Here is a 19,666-nt window from a genome sequence, read left to right on the forward strand (position 1 = left end):
ACGGAAAATTGACTTTCAAATCTGCCGGATTTACTCTCTGCGAAAACTCTCAAAATACAAAACGGATAGGCGTGCAGGAACAAAGGCGAGGGAAATTTATGATTACTACTTTCCATATTCTGTTGAATAATTTGTCAAAAGTCGCGGCGATAAAGGGTAAATTTATGGCCGGCAGCATCTCTAAATGAAATAATACGCTCCTAGAAAAGTCTCGTGATATCTGCAATCTGGCGCTAATTTGCATTTGAATGCCGGAGCAGCACCCAAAAATGATAAATTCCCTTTTAAACGTTGGAACAATTAACATTTAATTACCTCTCTCCACCGTAATTGAAATTCAAAACTTGGCGTGCTAATTATGGGGGTCTCTCTTTCTTCTTTCACAGCAGTTTTGTCCGTGTTTGTTCTAATTGAAAATTTCCTTCTCTCTGTTTCAGTGGTCCTGATGGACTCGACCAAAATGTCGCCTCCGCTGGATTGGGACACCTACTCCTACAGCACACCAACCACTCAGGGGGTAAGTACACGGCCGACCTTAGCAACCCTTACTTTCATCACATCGGCAGCTAATGCTCTCACGTAGCCAATTTATTAATACGCAGCGTGCGGCTAAATTAATCATAACCCCGCCATTCTGTGATAAACAATGCGGCCAACAACTCGCCTCTCTAAGGATTTTCCGGCGCCGTAACCCTCTGCGAAAGCCCGTATATTCATGCGGAATATATTTTAAAAATGGCTATGGTGAAGCTTGCCGGCCGTATTTTATTTATTATTCGCCAAAGTCCTGCAGAGGAAATTAAATTTTCATCACATTTGGGAATTATGTTAGATGATGAAGCTGCTGGCCTCGGCATTATTCTGCATCGTAAAAATGGCAATGTGCTTTGCTCTCTGGCCACCGTTTTATGGGCTTAGCTCTCGCACTTGCGGATATTTCGCTGATGGCCCTCTGGGTTTAACTGCTGCTGAATTGAGTCTGGAACGTTTTAAGGAAGTCTTTGAATGAATTAAAATGAAATAAAAGTATTTCAACTTTTAAACTTTTATGCTTCTATATTAATAAAAAAGTGTTATTTAAACAATATTTTATTTTAATAATTTCTCAATTTCGAGTCTCATAATTAAAATATTTTGTTACGTTTTATTTTTTTTTTTTTTTTTTTTTTACGTATTGCAATGAAAAACATAAATCAACTTTGAAAAAGTCACTCCTAGTCTAAAACTAATATTGCTAAATTTCATCGGATTATTTTTAAATCCTGAACTCTTCCAACAAATTATTTTTATTGAAAAATGAAAACATTAATTCTGGTGATTGACTTCTGACTTTTGATGTCTTGCCATACATATTATATCTCCATTAAAAAAAGTCATATTATAGTACTGCAAGAAGTGGTGCTCACTCTTCATTCTTTTTGCAATCAGCATTGAAACGTATTTAGTTCATTCTCATTTCTCGAGAAAAATGAATGGAATTGAAATATCAATTCTATGCATCCGATGGAGATCAATCTATCCGAATGTAAACTTCAAAAGGAGTTGCGCGCTCTTTTGTCTTGTCAACTGATGGCCTCGGGGACTTTTATGTGGAATGAATTTATTCGTTGCACTTGCTTTAGCTGGCATTAGCATTGCATAGATGTAACGATTGTACATGTAAATGCCATCAAAAACATAAAAGCTTCCTTTCATCCTCGAAAGTGGCGAGTTAGTGCATTTCAGAGTTCATTATGAGGAGGAGAAAAGTAGCGCGTATAATAAAATTATTTGATGCATATTTTCAGCTCCAGCAGCTTCATTGTTTATGGGAGATGAGCATGGAAAGTCTTGATAAGCCGGCTTGCATAATAATTTTCCACGGGCGTGCGCAAACTTTTATTATTATAAGAATAATAAAATGCATCACGTAGCGCGGCGGCGGCGACAATTGCAGGAGCAGAATTGCTCAATTTGTAGCGTGCAAGTGCGCTGTAAATCATGCAGTCCGGTTGCACCAGCGAGTGATTTACTTTGGCCGCAGAGAGAAAAGATGAGAAGGAAAATTAATGAATATAAAAAGCAGCCCCGGGGTTACGAAGAAGTTATTAAAAAGTAATCGTCCGCGCACAATTTATTATTTAAATTATTTTTGCCCCGGCCGACTATACATAACTTGACAATTCAATTAAACTGCCGAGGGAATAAACGCGCTTCTGGCGCGAAATTTATGTGCGTTTGGGAATATCTGATGCGCGAAAATACCACAACTTATTATTTATACACACGCTCTCGGCGGCAACATTATATTGGTCGGGGATTTTTATACCCAATGTGAACTCTGCTGGCGGAACGGCGGCGGCGATATTCGCAGACACACGCGCTCCAATATTGCAGGAATTGATTTTTCAATACATTTTCATATTGGTTTAGACACAAGACGTTAGTCGTAATGGTGCGCTCGAGACTTGCAGCAGCAGGATCGATTGCGCCCGCAAATTGCCACACTTGCCAAGTTATGAATCTTGAAATAATGCGCTCGCAACGGGAAATCGGAAAGTTCGGTCGCATGGGGAATAACGCGAAAATAATATAAATCCTCTCTCGAAGGGGAGAATATTTTTCACCTCCATGCATTAAAGCAAAGATAAAGTTTCATTTTGATTTTATTTTGTTTAACTCTTGAAATTTTATTACACACCTTTGTAGATTGAAATTGTTCAAAATGCAAATTTTTAAGAATCATTATAATTTAAAAATTAATTGTCCCTATCATCCTATCCAAATTTATCTTTTTTCAATAAAACAATTTTGGTTGCTTGTAATCTATATAAAAATTAATTGAAATATTTATACGTTTTGATGAATAAATAGCGTAAAGCTGATTCACATTACATTGCGAAATAGCATTGAAGCGTATGATGTGATTTAATTTGAAAATTTTAATCAAAATGCTAATTTGGCAGACATTTATGAAACATTCATCGCCATCCATTTAAACTCCCACTATGATTACATTTCAAAACGAGCGGAGATCAAACATTGCTAGGTCTTTTCAGAGAGCTTAAATGGTTTCTAAATGCATACGTAGAGTAATAATAATCAGCACAGGAGTGGCTCAGCTTTTCCCTCTGTGAACCAGACTGGTATGTACAATCCGTGCATCTGCCAAGAATGATATAAATTTTATTCAGCGAGCGAGAAAGTCGCATTGGAAAAGCGATGCACCGCTGCCATGCTCGATGGTGTGAGGCTGTGTGTCTAATTGGAAACGGTCTGAGCAGCTGCTGAATAATGCAGCAGAATTAACGATTTCCATAATTGAAGGAGGCTTATCTCTGGCTCCGGGTATAAAGCCAGAGATGCAATATAAGCGACGAATCGCTCCTCGGTGGCGGCACCCTTCATGAAACTTTTATAAGGTTACGAAATGGCTGGTCATTAGAGAAGAGAAATACCTGCGCTAAATGAGCCGTGATTCCGATGGGAAGCGCAGTAGGCTTTCGTGCAAAGTTGAGCGCCTGGAAAATTCGTAAAAACAAATAGAGTTTGATCAACATAAGCGAAGCGCAATGACTCGGAAAGGGAAGGGCTTGGATAATTTTCAAATTATCCGGTTTCATCACTTATGGGTGTTGGATCTGCAGTCTGAAATTGAAAAAGGAAGTGAGATCAAAAAAAGGCTAGAAATCGCAGTTCAATATTATTTTTATGAGAATTGCACGGCCAAGGTTTGGAGGTTTGCTTTTGTGATTAAATTTAAATTCAGCTTTTTTTAATCGTTTCTAGTTTTGTAGGAAAAAATGGCAGAATATTTTTTTTTTTTGCGAAACAAGGAACTGATCACAAAACCCATTGAGGAAATCCGATTTTAAACTCAAACACCAAAAAAACCGAATGCTTAATCTGCACGATGGGAAAATAAATAGAGACATTATAAATTGAAGAATAAAAGTAAGAAGTAAAATTCAACAAATATGATGTAGACTGGTCGTCAGATCTTCAATTGGAGTGGAACTTAAATACTTTCCAACAAAATCGCCTCGTTTGAACGTTTTACAAATTTAGTTTTTCATACATATTATATTATCAATTCGCCTAATTACTGGCAGAGAAAACGTTATGACAGGTCGCAAGAAGAAAAAATTGGTTTCCAAAATTTATCAAATTGCACTGCATAGCGTAAAATTTAATTGATTGAAATAATTTTTAGAAAACTTGAAATGCAATGAATATACTTATAAAATATCATTATTTTATTCAATATCAATACATATTAAAAAATATTTATAATTATTAAAAATTTATTGTAGTAAAAAGTTAGAATAAATGAAAACACAAAACGTTATATTCATATATTCATAAATATTTTGCCTAATTTCATTTTTATTTTTTGATAATATTTCATTTGTCTCCACCGTGTTAACAGTTTGATTTGAAATTCAACTTTGATTTCCCCATTTCCACATTTTTCATCAAAGCATTTCGATTATTCAGGAAGCGGACGCCGCTTTTTCACCATTTATCCTCAGCGTATGCAGGCGCGATTTCGATCCATAAATAATATTCTCCAAAGGGTGACCGGACCAACACAGCAGAGACGTGCGGTCGGCGCTCGCAGAATTGAATTATCCGCACGCAGCAATTTCTCTTCTCTCTCGGCACATTGCATCCATCATTCATTTGCATGAAAAAAGGGAGGTTTGATTGTGTGTAGTGGCGGCGGCGAGTCGGCCCTCAATGCGCGCTGTAATTGGTACACAAACGGCCCGGGTGAGCGTTGCATTTCTATACATTTCGGGCGAAATATATAATTTTATTCCCGGTCCGAACCCTCGCTCTGATTGCGGCCGTGATTCAACCCCTGCGGCCCCACCCACTCGCTAGATAATGTGCTGCGTGCATGCTTCCTAGCAATTTCGGCGCATTATAACACCGAGAGGGAAGCTGTGCTCTCTGTACCATGGGGTAATTGGCAGGAAAAATAATAGGGGGTGATTTCGCGCCGGCTAGCTCGCTCACCCCCTCCGCGTGATATTTTTGCAGCGAGCACAATTTTCTGTTTCGGGGCAGGGAGACGATCTAAAGAGACTAAGTCTCCGGAAATTTCACCCTCCCGAAAAAGAACCCCTAGTATTTTTATTTTGTCTTTGAAGTAAATTCTTCTTAAAATGGCGTGCGTTTTTTTTTCAGCAGAAAGTGCACTAAATTAAATAGATGATGGCGAAACGCCTCTCTTTTGATCCTTGCTTGTGTTGATGATGAAAGTTGCTCATTTTTATTTATACATATTCATGCGCCTTTTCTTTCTTATTTATGTATAAATTCTCTCGTTAAAAACGCAGCCACTCCCATGAGTGTGATTCAAATTATTTCCACGGCAATGAAAATAAATTGTTAAGTAACACCAAGGTTGCGTACACACGCACTTAGTCACTCTATTGTACGCGGCATGACTCGGATATAAAATAAATAATCTGGGCAGGCATCAACCGACAGTATTGGCCCTTTGTTGCGCGTATTTATCATCGTTTGCAGAAATGATTATGATGTGTAGCCAAGCGCGTGTGCGAGCTCAAACACACACACGCTCGCAATTCCAATGAATGTCTTTTGACAGATTGTGGGCTGTGAAATGAGGAAATATGTACCCCAGCAGCATCTGAAATTAAATCTGCCGCTCACAATCCGATACATTTCAATCAAATGAAATGAGAAACTTGGCTATTATCATCACATCTATAAAATATTTTACAAAACCGGCAAATAAAATCATAGTTATTAATGCGATGTAATTATAATTATTATTGTCCAATTATTTCAAAGCTTTTTAATATTGTTTAAAAATAAATAATTGATAAGAGGGAATCAAAGAAATTTTGGACAGAAGAGCATCATTTTCCTGAAAACATTGCTATTTAGAACCAACCTGGAACCAACCAAAAACAATTCTAAGATATTAACTATTTTGTTTTAATTAATTTTAATTGAATTGGAAATTTGAAACAAACTTTAAATAATTCATCCTCGCGCATAGATAAAAATAAAAGAGTTAGAGTTAATGAAATTTGCTAATTCAGGTTGACACATCTTATGGTTCATTCATTTTCCAGCAGCTTTGCCACGATTAGAATTCAACTCGCCGAAAATTGTTTGTTTAGGTTAAACATGTATGGGAGCAGCAGCAGCCTCTCTCCTTCTAGTTTGCAGCTTAATAATATTTAAATCCTCTACACCGCTTCTTGGAGAATCAAATTTGCCGTCTGCCCGTGTTTCGAGCATGTTTATCTTTCCGTCCACGTAGCTTCATATGTCAACCTAAATGAATTGTATTATTTTATACGCACGACTTACGGCATCCACAACTAACAGCGCCGGGGATTATTTTGGCAGCAAGAGTTGATACACCTTCCTTATTCAGCTGCCGCCACCGTAAAGTTAGTTAGTTTGTTACACGCTCGGCATTTTGAATCTTAAACACTGCAGGTTTGCCGGGCGCGCTCTCGGCACACAATGTAACTCGGTTAGCAGTCGGTTTATTTATTCATTTGCAGTGGCGATGGGAAAAAGGGCTGAGAAGCCTTTTTGCACACCGCCCACAAAATTAAACAAAAACACCTTGGCGCCGGCAAAAATATCATTTTGAATGGGCCGCAGCATATACTGTAATAAAAGTTGAAAGTTGGCTGGCTCGCGTGGAAAGTGGCCCTTCTCGTGAAATATTTCATTATCATTACTGCGCAAAACTGCTGGATTTCCGAGCAAACAAAGGGAAGAAAATTACTCTCTGAAAAATGGGAGTGAGTTTAAAAATACAAATAAAGTAAAAACCTTCTCTTCTTTTTGGGAAAAATTAAAAAATTGGAATAAAAATCATAAAATTCCTACGATGCAGAATATAAATTAGTGAACAAATCTATTGAACTACAATATTTTAAGTTCAATACATTCATTTTGAATCAAAACTTGGCAAAAATGAATTCCATCTTTTATGTGGACTTTTTTTAACAATTTAAAATAACATGACTTTCATATATAATATACAAAACATTGAACGGAAAAGAGTTTTTTGTATGTTGACGGCGGACCAAATTTGCGTGTAGTGCCGATTTCCCGTCGCCGCCGGCGTTATCTATACCCCTCGTTATCCGGCCGGAGGCAAGGGTGAAAAGAGGGGTGCATCTGCGAAGGACGTGTCTTATTGGCCACCGCTGTCGCACCTTATGATATTCCGGCTCACAGCCCAGTCAGAACTGCCTGCTTTCCATATACATAATACAAATAAACGCTAAAAACAGGCTCTAGCGTTTGTCAGCCGTGGCCCATTCGCATGCACACATGTACAATTTATCCATAAACGTGAGAGAGAGAAAGAGCGACACAACCCACCCCAATCTAATGTTTTATTCCGTATGATAAATCCTCTCGCTCGCTTTTATATTTCGCAACAATGTAACGGCGCAGTATTTCTCTTGTTGTTTTCGTGCGCCTCCTTGCGAGTGTGTGTTGCATACATTCCCGGGGTGCCATCTGCTCTCCGCTATTATATCCGTCTTGCTTGCACCCTTTCACGTGGTGCCCGCCCATATATCCCCCGAAACTCGCTCTTCATTTATCATTTTGCATCCTTTTTCTTGCGCGCTGGCTCCGAACAGTTTTGCTAAAAGCTTAAGTTTCCTCTTCTCTTTCTCTCTCGGCTGTAAAAAAGAATTACTACGTGTGTGTGTGCAGTCTGCGGCGTCATATATCTGCCGCTGTCAGCCTGATGGAAGTTTCGGTGTTAGAGACGAAATTTAATATTTGCTGGCTTTGCCTTGTTTTTTAGTAAATTGCACCGGCAAGCTGCCACAATAAATCTGCCCACGCGGCGAGACCCATTTCCCGTGCAGGAGTACAACAAGGATTGCATACGGTGCGTGCAGATTTCCTGGAAAAGGCGAGCTGCTGCTACCCAAGCTGATTCTCTCTACTTTAAATTGACAACTTGTTAAAGAGAGTGAAAACAGGGCAACCAGTTCCTTCAGAACAGAAAATTCAATAGATATTTCGCAATAATTTCCACAACTATTTCACCCTTTTAATTGGATAGTTCCGCTTTGATTTCAGTGTCTTCACAGCTGCCCAATTGCCTTGATCAAATTACTTTTACAAATAATAATCATTAACTAGCTGCGCTGCACATATCATTATTTATATAATTTTTACAACGCTGTTCTGTTTTGACAAATGCATAATCACAGTTACTTTTAATATCATTTTGTGCCAATTTTTTAAGAAAAACTATATCAATAAATTTATTTTTAAAAAACTATGAAAATATAAATAAAATAGTATGAAATGATTACCCAATATTTAAATATATATTTTGTTGTAAATTAGATAATTTAAAAAATAGCTAAAACAAACTTTTCTATTTTTAAAATTTAGTTTTGTTAATTTTTGGCACATTATTTCTAGCTCATATTTTTAAAACGATAAAAATCATACATGAAAAGCGCAGCAACAATGAAGTCTGATTTAAAATCAGTCTGTGGACCGAAATGAAAAATTGCACCAAGCTTGAGTGACACAATCTACCCCCTTGTTCGCCGTCGCTGCTTTCTTTTGGCGTTCGGTGCCGCTTGGCCGGTGGGTGGGTGGGCGAGCAAATTCGGATATGATCTCGTTACATTAGGCTAACGAGAGAGGCGCACACACACATACACCACGGCAGTGAGGCGAGCGAGCAATATCGACCAGGTAATCACACAGCACACAAAGAGCTTACGGCCATAAATTTGTAAGTGTTGGCAAAAAAGCTGCGTCTTTCTGGCCCCCGCAAGCGAGTCGCCCTCAAAGGGCACATAATTTAGCGCAATGAATAAAAAAGCCACCGGTGTGTGTAAGCCATTGTTCGCAGCCCGGCGCGCACACCCCTCTGCCTCACTAAATTATGTGGTATTATCTCATTTCGAGGTGGCAATCAGCAATTATCACTGCAGAGACGCATCTATCTATTTTACGTCCGCCACCTTCTCTTTCGCATCCCTTCGGATATGGAGCGGATTATGTTCCCCAAGGGAGTATCCTTGGCTCGTGTTGTTATACGTTCCTCCCTCTGCAGCCAGAGTAAACCAGATAGATTCGCGCATATGAGTCTCAATAGTATCACGCATGACATCACACGCGCAGGTTGCTGCAGCTTTTGTGTTTGTACACCTTTATGGGGCCAAATATAGCGCGCGCCGAGTGCAGTTTGGCCTCGCCACACACAACCCTAGCTGGCGGAAAATTGACCGATTTCCCGCTCGGTCCGCTTTCGTGCATGAACTTTCAACCGGGGATTTTCCGTTCAGGTCTCGCTTTTCCCAGCGGTGCCTTCTAGAAAGCGTTGAAGCGACAAACAGTCTTACATTTGCTTTTCTTCATTCAGATAAAAATAAACCATGTTACAAGTCAGAGTATTCTCAATTTGAAGGAAATGTTTTGTTTCTCCTAAATGTGTAAATAAAAACACAAAAAAATTAGCATTTATGTCCCTGAAAATTTTCAATTGATTTATAAAACTTCAAGTTTCCGGCACACTTTTAAAAGCTAATTAAAGCATATAACTTATTGATTTGTTCAATCGAATTGTATCTTATTTTTACAACTAATTAATGTTAAGGTTATTAATGTTCTTTATTATTTAGTTTACATTTTAGTATATTTTTTTTATCTAAAGGTTGGTACCAGTCACATGATCAGTCTATTTTTTTAACAAAAGTAAATGCAGTTCATGTCAGCACGAATTAAAAAGTTTCACTGACAAAAGTAAGCACAGGCAGGCTCACGTCGTTTTGTTAAAATGTTATTTTTATCCCGTCGGTCGGTGAAACCGACGAAGCTTTGCTATATATATTATCCTGTGACTCCTCAAGCAGCAAAAGGCTATGCGTGACCCGTCGGTTTTGTCAAGTCATCCCTCGTACCAGATGACATTCCACTTTGCACTTTAGCCAGAGCAGGTATATTATATAAATAATGAATTTTTGTGTGGAAGCCTGCTCAACACTCTGCGGGCTAAACTGAGTGGGTGAAGCACAATAATTCATCATCCGATGGGAAAAAAACAGTGAAAAATGTTATCAATCTGAATAAATTATACCTGTTGGACGGACGTCTGGTGCGTACACGAAAAGTGTCTGCGGTGCATCTCTCAGGTGGACCGTGCAGGAAGATGAATGATTGTAAAACACACAAGGCATAAATCTCTGTTTGATGAATTCATGTGCCGTTGATTAATCGCCGCACGATGACTGGAATTAATAATACGAAAGATTCGTCACGAAAAAATAGCTCTTAATTTCTGAAAACAAAATTATCTATGGTCGCTTCATTTATGTATGCTAATCGGCCTATTTGTCAAACAGGTGTTAAAAAACAAAACAAAGGCAGCACCTTGTTTCTTCGACTGGTTTATTGACCCTCGAGGACATTGTCGTCAGGCGCCGTGTGACCAACTGAGCGCTCGACCATGAACGCGAGTGGGCGTGAAATTTAAACACTTTTTTCCTCGCAGAGAATCTATTTGAACGGAGACGATCATGCATGCATGGTGTCGCAATGCCACAATGGCACACCTGTTCCGAGCGCGTCCGTTCAATGGAGTTTCGGGAAAACTCAATTAACTTAGTGTATGTATGCGAGTGCGGAAATAATATCTCTGTGGCAGGTTTGTTTCTTCTCCTTTTTTTTTTTGTATTTCTCCAGAAACGGCCATTAGGCATAGAGCAGCGCGCTTGCAATTTGAGCTGCATTATTTTTTGATTAAGCTCGTGTGCATTGGTGCATAAGATAATATAACGGCACAGCCCGGCGGCGGCTTCTGAAAGGCTAATTCACAAGAGCAAAGGGTTCTTCTTGTGCTAACATGAAATATCATGGTCGGTAATGAATTTCTCCCGCGCTCCGCCATACAGGCTGGCTTGAAAATTGCCTAACGGATTCTCTCGACGGGAAATTAATGCGAATTTATTGTAATTTTAGTTTAGTTACCCAAATATTAATAAAAAAAAACCTTTCCCTATTACCTAGCATTTTGGACAGAAAATTAAAATTAAAAGATTTTTAATTATTATCAAAAATTTTTATTGCCATTTTTAATAGAATTTATTCATTAAATTAAATATTTTTAAAAGTATTATTTTTACTGATTTTTACATACTCCTATTTTCCAGCGAAATATTTTTATATTCTCCGAAATTGCACAATATGCATTGATAAAAATATAATTGGTTACTCATGACATGCTCTAATATAATACATCCCGATTCTGGAACTAGTAGTTTTGTATTTAAAAGTGTACCTGATAATTCTAAAATTATTGAATATAATGAAATAATGCTTGGACAATTATGAATGAATATAAGAGGAAATGCTATCATTTAATTATTATTGTTATAAACTTTGAGATTTTTTTCTAACATCACAAAATTCCAAATCCTACAGATTCATTAATTTTACAGTAACCAAAATCAAATATGCTTTCCCAAGCCTAATCAGCATACATAACGATACTAAAATTTACACAATTAATTATCCCACGTGCACATTATGCCAGATGGAATTTATGCGTGTTTGTTTCTGGCCCGTGGAAGAGACCCCTGCTGCTCTCTCGAGAGGAAGCACAAAGCGCACAGCATCTTCTCTCTCTTTCCATTTCTCTCTCGCTGCGTTGAAAAATAATACGCGCCGAGTTGTTTGTTTTCGGGACGGATTAAGCATTCCTTTTGTGATAAATTATTATCAAGGTTGGCGCGCGCGCGCGTATGCGTCTGTGGAAGTAAAGTAATTGAAATTTATTCTTGATGCAAGAAGAAGTGCGAGCAGCTTTATTAGAGCCCTAGCGCGGCGTGCAACACCCTCTCTCACGCGCGCACCCGCCAACTTTTTATCCCAGACATGAAACTTTCATGAGTTTTTTGCGTAATAAAATTCTTTTTGTTTCAATGCACCCGGCGGCTCCCAGCCCGCTGCTGGTGGTCGTAAAATTTAACAGCGCCCTTTTCCTGCCTCTGCTCACCTTTTGCAATTTGGCTTCATGCATTATTTCGTGCAAATTCGCCCCCTAAAGGTGTGAGCTCTTTTAAATGCGTCCTTTACCCTGCCGGCTATTAATTTTTTATAAAATATTTTACGAAGAAAGTGAATTATTTCACAATTGAAATAAAAATGAGGTAATGATTGAAATTTTGGGGTGTGTGAGAAAATGCTCCAACTTTGAAATTTTCTTGAGATGAATTAAATCTGTAATTGAGGAGTATGTGATTCTTTTTTCTCAGAAACAAATTTGTATTAATTTACCAGTTTCTTGATAGAACAGATATTTTACAAAAGCATCTGAGAAGATTTGCCTGGGGTTTTTTTGCGCCTTTTTTGCTGAAAAGAATCTCTTGCTTTCGTCTTTAATGGGAGACGCGCAGGAAGGTCCCCATCGTTCAAAGGAGCGAGTAATTTCACGTGTGAATAACTCCCAAAGATGCGCGATACTTTTCCTTTTCTCTCAATAAATCCGCTTCTCCCCTTCTGCCGATAGGGAAAAGGGGCCGAGCAGCATCTTTGATGAAAAATTTATAAATTTCTCTCCGTAACTGCACTTTCATCTCTTGCAGCCGGTCGCGGTGATCGTTTAATTCAGCAGCCCACACCAGAGGTCAAATTATCATCGCGCGAGATCATTATTTTTATGGACTGCCGAAATTGCTGCGTCTCCCTATTGTTGTGCATTAAAAGCACATACCGTACGGTAAATTTTTCGTGTTAATAAAATGCCCGCCGCGTGTGTTATAGTAATTCAAGTCGGGCCGTCGTAAAGTATGAAATTGGCAAAGAATCGGATTATGGTGTTCGGTGCCGGAGAGTGTATTACACTATTTTTTAATGCATCGGTACATGAGTGAGTGAGATAAGAGCGAGTCATGATCTCCCGTTACACAAACGCGCTGCACATGTTCGCCGAAACTAAAATAAAGAAATAAAGAGCAAATTTTATGGACGTGCTCCAATAAAATGCCCAATTTCATCCCTCGCCCGCTTTGTTTAGCCAATTTAGAAAAAAAAATAAGAACGAGTTTTTAACTTTCCTTCTGCAGAGAGTAATCGAAGACTAGTTTCGTGCTGCGCTCAGAGTTGAAGGACCGTATGATTTTCAAGGTTCCGGGTTCGATTGCAACCATAAATCAGCCAGACGAGAGCAACAAAAGCGGCGAAGATAACCAAGGGAAATATTTGGGATGCTCAGGCGTGCGTTTGCACATAAAAGTAGTGTGTCGAGTGTAACGCCGCCGAAACCATGAACTTTTACACGCATTCTTACACATACATAAAATATATGTGTGCATTTTCCATCCATATCTCGCTGCTATCCGCTCACATTCCGCCCTGGCTTTTACAAATGGCGAGAGAGCAGCTCGGCAAGAAAGATGAGAGCGTTTTCGTTTTACGCACCACTTTTGAAAAATGATTGGCACCCTCATTGGAGCGCAGGAATTTTTCAGCGCTCTCCCTATCGATGTCAAGATAATATTTTTATATCTTACAAACTCGCAGACTCCTGAAAAATCTCATTCTTAAGCAAGAATTTCCGAATCCAAACAATTTATAATTTTTTTTAACTTCCAAAGTTTTCAATTTTCCAATGATCACAAATTGAAAAAAAAAGAAACCTGCATTAGGAAAAAATTATCATAATGAATAAAAAATATTTAAAATAATTACCATGCAGTTTTTGAATGATCCAGAAAGCTTTTTATGATTTTTCAGCAGGAAATAAGATATAAACTTTGGATGAGGTGGTAAATTTTGTGTCCGTTTGCCCTGGCGACTTTGGCGACATTTCATTTACACTAGCAGCTAATAGACCTGAAAGTTTATTTAGTAACTTGCGCTCTCCTCCAGCATCTCAACGCTCTCTGCCTTCCGGTGGCAGAAAGTTTTCTTGTTTGGTCGTGCGAAAAAATGTGGGATAAGACGAAAATCACAGAGCGAAAAGAAGCGCCCGGAAAACTCCGCTTAACGTCGCTTTAGTTGCAGGAAAAAAATCTAGCGCGGGACAAACTTAAAGTTCAGGTCGCTCAGAGTTCAGGTCTTGTGGGAATTTTTCCCGACGGCAGCTGTAAAGGAAAAGAAGAAAAGTAGAGTGTTCTCGGGACGAAAACGCAACTCGGGCGCGGGAGACAAGAAAAAGTTTTGTTGTTGTTTGGTTGGTCCGTCGGCTTGCTTTACAATGCATAGTGCAGCCAAGATACGCACACTTTTTGCACTCTTGAGGGAAGACTTTCTTTAATAAAATATCGCGTCCCTTGCATAAACTCTCGGCGCCTCTGCTGCAGCATCATCTTTTTCGTAGATGTTCTACACAAGCCACCCTCAGCCTCTTGAGAGGGAAACAAAACGCTCGCTGCTTCTCTCTCAAAATATCGATTGCTGCTGAACACGTGGGCCTCCTGCTCTCTCGAAAATCAATTTCCCCGCTTAATTAATTGCCTCCTCGAGGGAGTCTTATTATTTTTTGGTTCCTTGTTTCGCACACATTTTTAATCAAGGACCTGAGAGGTTATTATGACAAGGAAGTGAAAGAGGATCAGCTCAGAACAAACATGAAGACCCTATTCAGAACGATTTCATTCCTGAATACGCGAACACCTGCGCTGATTGAAGGCTTTGGCAGCATCCCTATGCAGCTTTTCTTTCTCATTTGATTGAGAGATGATCAAAAGCGAAGACAGGGTGAAATCGATCGGTTTTGGGTGGCTAATTGTTATCCGGCTGTGGAATTCCCTTGTGGTTCTCTCTTCATTTGTCTCTCACCCAGAACGAATCTAGAGTTTCATTTTAGATTAATAAAGGGCTCGAGAAAGAGTTTGTGCACGGCGGTGTATGATTTCAACCCTTATACAATGCAATTTTTATAGTCGGCGCGCACATGGAACGGGGGTGCAGATGGGTGTACTCTGTGCACGTACTCTCCTCTCTCGTTTGCTTTGAGTTAAAGGTGCAGCCGCCTCCTTATTCTCTGATGATGACGGCTCGTAGGAACATCAAAGAAAATGAAAGAGAGCTGCTTATGTGTCCCAGTGATAAGCTCAACTCGCTTAACAAACGCTGCTCTGCGCAAATATGCAGTCGGAAGTACACACATTTCGGCCTATCTGTGGCGCTTCAACTGTGTAAATTTGGCAATATCTCTTCCCGCCACTGCGCAGTTCCTTTTTTAGGCCTCTGTAAAAAGCTTTAAAAGCATAATGTTCTTGACTCCAATTTTATAAAAATAATTGAAGTAGAACAAAAAATTTATTTCAAATTTTTGTTATAAATTATAGTCAAATATTTATGGGAATTAAAAATAATAATCCATTACCTTAATGTAAGTTAAAATCTTTAAAAACACCATCTTTGTTTAAATAAAGACAAAATTGTCTTAATATTTCACTACTTTCCAGCTGACTTTTAAGTATTCTCAAATTTTCAGAGTCTTAAGTATTTTGGCTGATTTGCCATGCAAGCTTCAAGCAAAATAGGTTTTGAGCATCTCACTTTCCCGCCCGACTTGCATGTTGTATGCTTTGCGAAATTATCCTCCAAAGTGTACGCACGCGGGATGGAAGTAGAATTTTAATAATCTGATAAACTGACAAGATGAGGACGGTGTCAAGTTTACTCTGAGCCATGTGTCGCCAGCAAAGCCTGCGAATTTTCGATCCTCTCGACACCATTTTCGCGGCACTTGCCGTTCTCGCGGAAGTGTGCCTAGCTTTCGGTGGCGTATAATAAAACAGTGTCGCGCTCGCGTATCTCCGCGGAGGCAGCAGCAGCAGCACAACCGAGTACACATACCGTATGTGCATACAGTGCTCTTGTCAACTCATCACGTCTCAAGCGTCTCCCAGCCAACCCCGTTCATGCTCTTCATTGCACCCCACACCTCAAGAGCAGTCGGTGCCCCCGAACAATGTATAACGGAGGCGGCAGGCACCACCCTTCCACCGGTGCAAGTAAAAAGAAAGGGGCTTATTGATTCTTTTTATTTTGTGAGGTGAAACACGTGGCCATGCACACACCTCCAAATTTGAAACTTTTGAAAAATGTACAATTGGAAATTTTTAAATTTAATAATATCTCAAATTTTTATAAGCAAATAGAAATTTTCAGAACCAAAACTTGGTAATTTCCAAAGCTTATGTTTGCCAAAGGACTGAATTTTCTTTTGAAGGTAAAAATTCACCGACTCAGGGGCGAACTTTCCTCGGAAATAATAACATGTTTCAACTTGAATCAACTCCTTTCTCTGACTTTGCAAAACGGTTCTTTGGAAAGAGTTTTTGCCGGGGCGCGGCACACAAAAGGAATCAAAGATTATAGGAGAGCGCCGGTGGAGAGGAGAGAGAGAGAGAGAGGAGCTGTCAAGGGCTTAATACTGAATTCAGCTTGAGTCAATGTTTTTTTCACTTTCAATTCCTTTTCGCCTTCATTTCGTTCGTCCCCGTACATGCATCGTCGCAGCAGTCCGGCGCCGCGTACGTAGTTTCCTCCCTCGCGCGCGCGCTCCCTCGGCGTCTGCCCGTAATTTATGCAACCCTTCTGTTCAGCGGGAGAAACTTTTTAATTCCCGGTGCACGACTCGAGTTTCCGCAGCGCCTATAAATTAGACAAATTACACGCACCGCTCGCAGAAATCTGCACCTAAAAAGCAGCCCAAGTTGAATGTATGTGAACCAACCGGGTCGCTTCGATTAATAATCCAGAGGCACTGCAGCAGTGATTCAGATAAATTACACGGTATTAAATCACAGTTTGAGTTTTTTTCTCTCACAATGTGAGTAGTCGAGTATGAAATTACAGACGTGTAAGTCTCTCTGCAGCCTGAACGGATTATCATACAATGTATCAAAAAGGAGGAATATTTTTCTAAATTTTTTCTCCTTGTCTTTGATTTGCATTCGGGGTCTATAAAAGTAAATTACTACGGGCGAACGAGCGTAATAATAGATTAAAACTCATCATCGCGAGCCGGTTATTATCCGGTAGTACATTTGAGACGGCGATGAATATAAATTCATGCTCGCCCTTTACTTTGAGTAAATATTTTGCCGCGGGCCACACGGTCAAAAAAGGTTGGTCTTTATATGTGAATTTCTCCCGGAAAATGCGTCATCTTGGGCTGGGACTTCATCTCTCGGCAGCTGCTGATGCGATGATGGTCCGGCGGCACAGCTTTCCCTAGAGACGTGCCGTGCGGGATGCATGCTTGCACTTGGTCTCTCTTTCTCGCCCCCGACCGACCGACTTCCTCTCTTTGTAAAATAACGCCGGCCCTCCCTTTTTATATCTCCGGGGACCTGGGAAAAAACCACTACGACTGCTGTTACTTCCTTTTTTACTTTCCATTTAGGTCCTTTACGTGACATCCACCTTGTTAGAAAACTGCTCGAATGCACCGGTCTTATAACTCGCGATAAGGGCCAGCAGCCTCTCTGGGCACCAGGGACGCAGCCCGGAATGGCTCCTTCAACGCGCGCTTATTGAAATTTATCTTGGGCCAAAGCCACCCGACTGCTCAGATCCGTCCTCCGGAATTGATTCTTGAATTGGCTTAAGCAGGAGTATTTTTCTCCAGATGGTGGTTCCGACTTTTTTCATAAATTCAAAATGTGTCAGTATTATTATTTTTTTTTTCTATTCCAATAAATAATAAAACGAGGCAAAGCCGACTTTAAATTTAAATCACTGTGAATTAAAAATAGATTATGAGAAATTTTTTAAACATATCATTTGCACAGCTAAACAGGAGAAGAAATAAATTATATATAAGTAGCACATTACTTAATTAAAATAATAATAAAAAATAATAATTTACAACCTATCTCATATTTTTAATTCAAAATAAATTCTAGCCGATTTTAGATTATTTTCTCTCTCTTTTGCTAAATTTAACTTGGAGCTTTCTTAAAAGAAGTTTCATTTTCCCTCAGTCTACCTTTCCTCAAGCTGTGACGCTGGAAATTTAATCTCAAATGCTGCATTCCTCCATTTCCTCCGTTCCCGTCAGCTAGGCAAACAGACCAAATGTTACGTGCTTGAATTTTATCGATCAAAGACGCACAGACAAAAAGCGGCGTTTTGGTCCAAGGTAGCCAAAAGCGCATTCACGTCTGCCTCCCTTATATGTGCCCACTGACTGCTGCTATCTGTCTCTTGGTACACACCACACACATTTCCATAAACGATTTATAATTTGAGTTCCGGCCTGTCTCTCTCTGCTCGCTTGTTAGATACCAAGAATCATCATAATAATCCAGCCAGCAGGCAACCAGCCGCGGCAGCAATTCTCTTTTTGTATGAAAATCTCGTTCTGCTGCACCCTCGTCTTCCAGATCAAAGTCAAAGATATAAATTCTCTCTTATACACGAACTTTCGGTCCAGATGGAGGTTGCGAGAATTTAATCCACCGTGTGGCAGCAGCACTCACGCACCGATAATCCATTATTATTGCTCTGTCAAAAGCAAAGAGTTCGGAAATTTCTCAACGTGAATTAATCCTTTAACGGTCTAATGCGTTGCTTAAAAGTTGAAAGAATGATTAATTCAAGATAACAGCAGAGGCGGCTGTGCATTTTTAAGAAGCACTTAACATCGATACTTTTTTGCCGTCAGCTGCCTCATTTTTTCAATTTATTTTATTCCATTTCAAATGCCATGTGTATGCTTCAAAGATAGACTTGATGAAACCCTCAGCACGTTTCATGCCAAATCGCAAACCTCCCCGATTAGACTGCAAACTGCAAACAGAAGCCGCCCGCATAAATATCCCTGGTTTGTGCGGTGTATTTAGATGGAGTAGCACTTCATTTGCACTGCACCCGATATACACACAATCAGTTGAATAAATCCAGGAGCGGCTGCGGCTAAATTGATATATATGCTCTGACAGTAGTTCTCAGTGCCTCGTTTGCGGTACCAGCTGCCGGTGAACTTCTGGTTGGCCAACTTTGAGAAAATCACGTGAATATAAATATAAACATTTGAACTAACTGCAGTTGAATGAGTTGTGCAAGCAGAACGTTATTTATTTATTTGCCAGAGTAGCGAAGAGCTTGATGCGATTATAATTTGCTTGAACGGGAGCAAAAACTCCCGCACCAGTATTTTCTTTTATTTTCCGAGACGAGTCCGTAATTAATGATGACATACACAGCGAGTTGTAATAAAAACAAATACCATTAGGAAGAACAAATATGACATAATGATGAAGCAGCAGATTCATTAAGGGAAATTCTGCGAGCGCCATTATATTTGCCGTAGTGATTTTGCAGCGCGGCGGTAGCGCACTAACAATGAGCCCGGTTCTCACACAGATAATAGACGCCGGGCACAGTCGTCAGATCAAATACAAACGGCGGACGGATGAGAGAACGAGGGGAAAGCTAGAGTTCAACTGAAGGTAATCATCCTTTATGAGACGCCGTCGTGGCATAACTTGCCATTGCAATCAGCCCCCGAGAAATATATGGACTTTTTGCGTCGTCACTTTTTATTATCTTGATATTATTTGCACAAGCGGTTGACGTACGTTTTTTTTTCTTTCCACAAAATCTAATTAATTAAATTCCTATCCGTCGAGGAAGTTTCTAGTGGGAAATTAGTTTCGCCACCTGATTTGCATATTAC

The 19,666-nt window shown here is 39.6% G+C and overlaps 1 protein-coding gene across 3 annotated transcripts in view; it reads left to right on the forward strand.

The window, feature by feature from the left end:
* LOC132202997 (ephrin type-A receptor 4-A) overlaps window positions 1-19,666 on the forward strand; it is a 127,202-nt gene that overhangs the window by 89,374 nt on the left and 18,162 nt on the right. For all 3 annotated transcript variants that reach the window (XM_059630402.1, XM_059630403.1, XM_059630404.1), the window contains exon 3: window positions 438-517. In XM_059630402.1, coding sequence (XP_059486385.1) covers window positions 438-517 — 80 coding nt within the window. The remainder of the gene's footprint in view (window positions 1-437; window positions 518-19,666) is intronic.

Source organism: Neocloeon triangulifer, unplaced genomic scaffold (genome assembly GCF_031216515.1).
Source record: "Neocloeon triangulifer isolate White Clay Creek 2 clone unplaced genomic scaffold, ASM3121651v1 ptg000017l, whole genome shotgun sequence".
In the NCBI taxonomy this organism is placed as follows: domain Eukaryota; kingdom Metazoa; phylum Arthropoda; class Insecta; order Ephemeroptera; family Baetidae; genus Neocloeon; species Neocloeon triangulifer.